The sequence below is a fragment of the Poecilia latipinna genome, unplaced genomic scaffold (genome assembly GCF_001443285.1).
Source record: "Poecilia latipinna isolate Pla-1442-1.1 unplaced genomic scaffold, P_latipinna-1.0 Scaffold229, whole genome shotgun sequence".
In the NCBI taxonomy this organism is placed as follows: Eukaryota; Metazoa; Chordata; class Actinopteri; order Cyprinodontiformes; family Poeciliidae; genus Poecilia; species Poecilia latipinna.
This window is the reverse complement of record NW_015112845.1, coordinates 374,134-380,133: the sequence shown is the minus strand read 5'-3', so window position 1 is coordinate 380,133 and position 6,000 is coordinate 374,134. Positions and strand designations below refer to the sequence as shown.

Below are 6,000 nucleotides of genomic sequence, written 5' to 3'. Positions count from 1 at the left end.
AAAATTTTTTTAAAAAAATTTCCAAAGAGGGAAAAAATTTTTTGTATTTTTTAATTTAAATTTAGGGGGTTTTTTTTTTTTTTTTTTTTTTTTTTTTTTTTTTTTTTAGAAAATGTTCAAACTCAGAAATTTCCAAAGTTTTTTCCCTAGAAAATTTCTGAGATTGTCAAAATTTCAGAGTAGAGCAAATGTTTTTTTTTTCCCCCTGTAGATCCCTGATACACACTAGTTCCTTAATATTAAAATAAAGTGCATTAAAATGGTATAATAACACTGTGTTATTCCGATGCTAATCCAACACTTTATTATTTTATTTGTGGCATTTTCAACAGATTTTTCTGTTTTATTCAACTGATCAAAAATTATACCGGCGTTTTAAACATGGAGGTCAGAGCATTTTGAACTCTGGATTCATTAGCTGTAAAACTCAAACTGACCTCCAAGGTGTCACAAAACCTTTTTATAAGTATTAGTTGATTAATTTTTATTCAGTTTCCCACAAGATGCTGGATTTCTACCTTAATTTAACTTTTTATATTATTTCTAATGTATGTTTTCCTTCCTTAAAATGAGTCTCTGTGGTTGTTGCAGCTGTCGCACGAGCAACAGAAAGAGCCTGATTGGAAGCGGTCAGTCGTCGGGTTTACCGCGACCCCACTCTCCGCTCTCTTCTCTCACAGGTGAGTTCATGTCCATCACATGTTCGTGTCGCCTAATGTAGAACCTGTTGTCATCACTGTCAGGTTGTACACAGAGGGGGCCTTTAGTGCACTGCGACAGGAAAAACCCGCAAAATGAAAATGAAAAGCTTTTTATTTTTGCAAAAAGTACAAGTACAGATGACACAGGAGCTCTCATGCCCTGTTTATAATTACCAGTAGAGGAATATGCAGTAAGAAAATACAATAATCACACCGACTATCACTGGGTGATCCTGCTGTGGGATGAAAAAAGGATTGACGGCGTGAAGCATCAGGTTGCATTGTGGCGTTTTTTTCTGGTCAGACTTTGGTTAGGTCAGCCAGCGCTGGGGCTGAGAATTTAACGGTGCAACAAATCAAAAACGCCATGATTGTTTTTGGGTGAGGAAGCGGCGGCCTGCAGGGAGGAAATGCACAGGACCAGAGGGAGGGAGACCTCATTTACCACAGGGCGTTTTATTTCCTGCCATTGCTTAGCGAACACAGCGCTGCAGCTTCAAGTGTTTAGTCTGCATCGTGACCTGATGAAGGAGCCCAGATTTTAAGATGGATTCCGGCTCTGAAAGCCCCGGTGCTTTTACTAACGAATGCGCACAGCTCTGGGATGACGTGACGCTGTGGCTGAGGCGTAATATTTATATCAAAGGTAAGAAGAGCAACTTTTCTGGGCTGCCATTTATATTGAGGCATGTAATCGTCTCTGAGCCATCTTCCATGTAAAAGCTTTTCTAGTCATGAATTCCTCAGAAATTATATGTTCTGTTTGAAAAAGGTTAATCTTCTTTATAGCAGAAAAAGGAAATTGGTCACCTAATTATGTGGCCAAACCTGTGTAATATATTTGATTAATTCTAAATATGTGAAGGTTGTTACAACGCAACCTCAACTCAAATTACTGCTTTGTTGGATAGCAAAGCTATATGAAAGGAGAATTGTGAGAGGAACTTGTTTTAGTCCACTTCAGCCGTCAACATTTAAACTTCATGAAAGCCGATGCAAAAATGACATTTGATCTTTGATAAAACACAATACTGTGGTGCAACTTGACTCAGTTTTTCTAAAAGAAGAGCTTTATCCATGGCAGAGAAAATGCACCTCTACTGCCCTGACTATTTGACTTTAATACCTTAGATATCTAAAACAAAAGACTATTGTTCAGGATAGAAAGAATATATAATTGTCAATACAAAAATGTATGGTAAAGCTTGACGACAAAAATACAATTGATTGAGAAACATGGCAAGGAGGGTAAAACAGTAATCAAAACTGCAAGTTATGCACAGAGCGTCTATGTGAGTTTCTATGTTTTGTTTTCCTCTTCTTTAAGGTACATGAGGTAAATTTCAGGGTCCAGGATTGCAGACCACCTGAATGGTGTTTAGCTTTTAAATGGAACATATTGCTCTTAGTTTAATATGTTTTAAGTGTTGGGTACGTCAACATATTTATTAAATGCCAGTTGTGCTTCACACATAGTGTACAAACCGTCCTGAAGACTAAATGTTGTTGCAAATGCCTGTGTATGCGCTGCTCATAACCCTCTCCCTTGCTCTCTGAGAGGAGATATATATATATATATATATATAAAATATACTCTACAGAATCTTAACATTCATGTTCAAAATCCTACCATTTTGTTCTATTTCTACTCATTATGTTTGTGCACATGATGTCCCATTTAAATCCGTATTTAGTGCAGTTTTTGTTTTCTTCAAAGAAATAAAACGCTTTCTCATAAGCTTGTTTTGAACTGTTTTTATCTCCATATCACAGCAGTCATCAGGCTTTTAGGTCTTCGGGGTTCACATTTATCATTTAATTCACCATCTTTAAGAATATAAATTAAATCAGACCAGTTAAGCAATTGTTTTAGAGTTTACCCAGTGCTTTCACAAGAAATTGAAGATAATTATATTTTCCCTCAAAGGGGGATCTTGGGAGAATGGTTTTAGTAAATCCCACAGTTAATAGCTTTGAAAAGTAGCACAAAAGGACACATGAATAGAGAGCTGGTGCTATTACAAACCAAGTGCTGGTGCAATCTGAAAATGTGCAAAACAATGAACCTTCTTTGAATGAGCTTTTGTTGATTTTTAGTACTTGAAGAACAATCAGTGATTGTGTTGCATTCTCTTGATCTTTAGCCAGATTTCCGACTCTCAGAAACGGAGTGCACTAAGGTATGAAGTACTGCAAGGTATCAGGGCAGCTGCTGTTGAACATGGTTTTGTTACTTTAAAGCAAAGCGATAATGGAGATTATTCCAGCTAGCATCACTAAAAACAACAGACGCCGTGGGTTTTCCCTGGAGTCGAGATTAAATCGATTTCCAAAAGTCTGCCAAGATTTCTAAATGTAGCATGTTCCAAAGCAGACGGAAATAAAAAGCTCTAAAAGATAAAAATGAGCAACTTTTCTGAACCCCACTGGCTATTTGGTAACTATCACTATCTTTCAGAATATAAATTATAAACATATTCTTGCATATATGCTCCATCTCAATTAGTTTTGAAAATGTCACTGTCGCCAGAAATGTCTTAGTTTGAAAATGGAAAAAGTAAATTCACTGTTGCTTGATATATATTTATTTTATGGTTTTGTGTTACTGATCTGTTTTATTTCTAATTGGAAAAAAAAAATAATCCAGTGTTTAAGTTTTCAGCCTGCAGGTCGTTTCATCTCCTCTTTCTGTGTTTCTGTTCATACAGGAACAAGTCCACAAGACAGCCCAAGAAATTTCTCCCCCAGTGCCTCTGCTCATTTCTCTTTTGCACGAAGGTAAAGGGAACCTAGATACGGTCATATATTTCAAAAATTAATCCAGGTCTGTAGCCGTTTTGTCGAGACTCATGAGTGTTTTCTGTGCGAGCTCGTGTATAAAGTATTCAACTTTTCTATATTTATATTTTCAAAAATGGCATCCATCATGAGTCCTGTAATTTTGTATTTTTTTTTTATTATAATCCACAGTCATTGCCACAGAGCAGACAGGTAACTTGAAGCTAGGCTTTCACTTCTAAATGGAAAATAAAACATTAACCCCACATTTGTCTGGAGTTCCTCCCTGCTTCATAAGTCTCACTTTAACACTGCAGTTTTACTCATTGAGCCATCTACATTTAATTCTACATTTATTTACTTGTCATTTTTTTTTATTTATTATGTCTACGAATTAACTAGTAGATTTCATTAAAAAAAAAAAAAAAAAAAGCATCTGTTTTAAAATCCATCTCCAACTTCGTCGACCGTTCAGGTTTTAGAAGTTTTCCCATGTTTTGGTTACAAACATGGGAGCGTCTTGTTTGAACCCAAGCATGTCGAGTTTGTCTGTTAAAGGTCAAAGGTCTTCTGTTTTAACGATTGGGACACTCCTCAGCGTTTTTGTTGCTGTTTTGCGACAGGACCGATGGCCGCCGCTGGTCCCTGGCCTCCCTGCCGTCCTCTGGATATGGAACCAACACGCCCAGCTCCACCATCTCTGTAAGCATCAGGCGCCTGTAATTCACACAACAGCAACAAACCAAAAATGAAACTGACTGGTGGATTTTCAGTTTTAAAGCCCTCCCGTGTTAATAATTTGTAGAAACAACTTTTGTATTTTAGATTTCTATTGGCTTTTCACGTCACAGACTTGAAATTTCTGCCCATGTTTCTTTGCATAATAACTCAATCTCTGTCAGATTACATTAAGAGCATCGACTGGCCGCAGATTCTCGATTGGATTTAGGTCTGGAATAGGCAGAAATACTGTATCTTTGTCTAAAGTGGCCATAGGTGGCAATGAGATAATGGAGCAACTTCTCCTCCAGTGTTTATGATCCATCAAACATCAGTTTATGTTTTTACTTCTTCTTCATTTAACTCAAACCAATCTAATTATACTCCCTCAGTCTAAGAAGAACATTGACCTGCTGAAAAGGTTGTTACTGCCACCAGGGAGAGAACAAAAATGTGCAGGATGCCGGCCCTCGAGGACCCACTTTGGGCACCCCTGGTTTACAGCAGTGCATGTTAGAGTAAAAAATCCATCTGAACCAGATTAAGTGTTACTACAATGCCGCATGTCTCTCTTATTCTCTATAAATCGGATTTAAAAAAACCTAAAGTACATTTGTAGGCTCAATGCTCCTCAGATTCTGCTTTTTCTTTAAATTACAGAATCTGAGAAACAGTTTAATCCAGCCTTTAGCTCGTTGAATGGCCTTAATGGTAACCATGAACCGACTCTTACAAGTTTTCCATTTGAGATTTCTCGTATCTGTGTTCCTCGACCTTTATGTTGGTCACTAATGTTTTCTAACAAACCTCAAAAGCCTCCACAAGACAGGTATTTATTTAGAAATCCACTTACACTCGGAGACTCTTATTTACTAATCATTTGACTTCTAATGGTAATTTGTTGCTTGGGTATGTTACAGTAAACATCTGTCACCATTTAAAACCGTTCTTGGTTTCTCATTGTTCTTGTCACAATGCAAAATAATTACTTTGTCTTTGTGTACCTGATAGACCTCATTATGTCAAATCATAACAAACTGGCTTGATGCATCAAAATCTGTTATCAATACTTTTTTTTCTTCAAAATAGTTTCACTATCCTTTTCTTTAACTCTTTTAAATTATATATTTTTAACTATTTCTACCACTTTTAGGAAGCATATTAAAATATGTCAACGCGCGTCAACAAACACTTACAGCATCAAAGATGTTTCACTGGAACTGAAAGGTTCAAGTTGATTATATTTAATTATTTTCCAGATGGTGCTTTTATTTATTAAATTTTTTGCTTTCCATGGTGAAAGTTGATTTCATTTCTACTGTTTTCATTCATTGTCTGTTTAACTATTTGCTTGGGTTCATTGAAGAACTCGTTCTTCTATTTACTCTGTCATACCAAGATCTTTTGGTTCTAGTTCTACATTAGATCAGATTTTTATCCAGCTGAGATTAAAAATTGTGTCTGAAGACAAAACAATGTGTTTCTCTAATCAATGAAATGAAATATTAACAGTTAACATAATCTACTTTAAATACCCATTGATTCACTCTGAGCAGTAGAACAATGGAAACCAGCTGGAATGTCAAACATCACATTAATAATTAAAGCACTGCATTCATTTTTTAATGTCGGCTTTATTAACATAAAGCGTGAATAAATCAGCCAGCAGTCGTCAACATCTTAAAGGAAAAGTTGTGGGTTTGTATGTTCTATATGAAACAGCTCAATCATAGTCACAAAAATTATGAAAGTGTAAATGTTTATTTTCCCTAAACAAAATGCTAAAATCATTCTGGAACAT

General features: G+C 36.1%; 1 protein-coding gene across 11 annotated transcripts in view; it reads left to right on the top strand.

Moving 5' to 3' along the window:
• The window catches only part of mast4 (microtubule associated serine/threonine kinase family member 4), a 105,563-nt gene that overhangs the window by 78,180 nt on the left and 21,383 nt on the right, over positions 1-6,000 (top strand). For 8 of the 11 annotated variants that reach the window (XM_015032059.1, XM_015032061.1, XM_015032058.1 and 5 more), the window contains 4 exons: positions 592-680; positions 3,410-3,479; positions 3,672-3,692; positions 4,103-4,181. In XM_015032059.1, coding sequence (XP_014887545.1) covers positions 592-680; positions 3,410-3,479; positions 3,672-3,692; positions 4,103-4,181 — 259 coding nt within the window. The remainder of the gene's footprint in view (positions 1-591; positions 681-3,409; positions 3,480-3,671; positions 3,693-4,102; positions 4,182-6,000) is intronic. The other 3 variants (XM_015032060.1, XM_015032065.1, XM_015032062.1) reach the window with 1 other exon arrangement.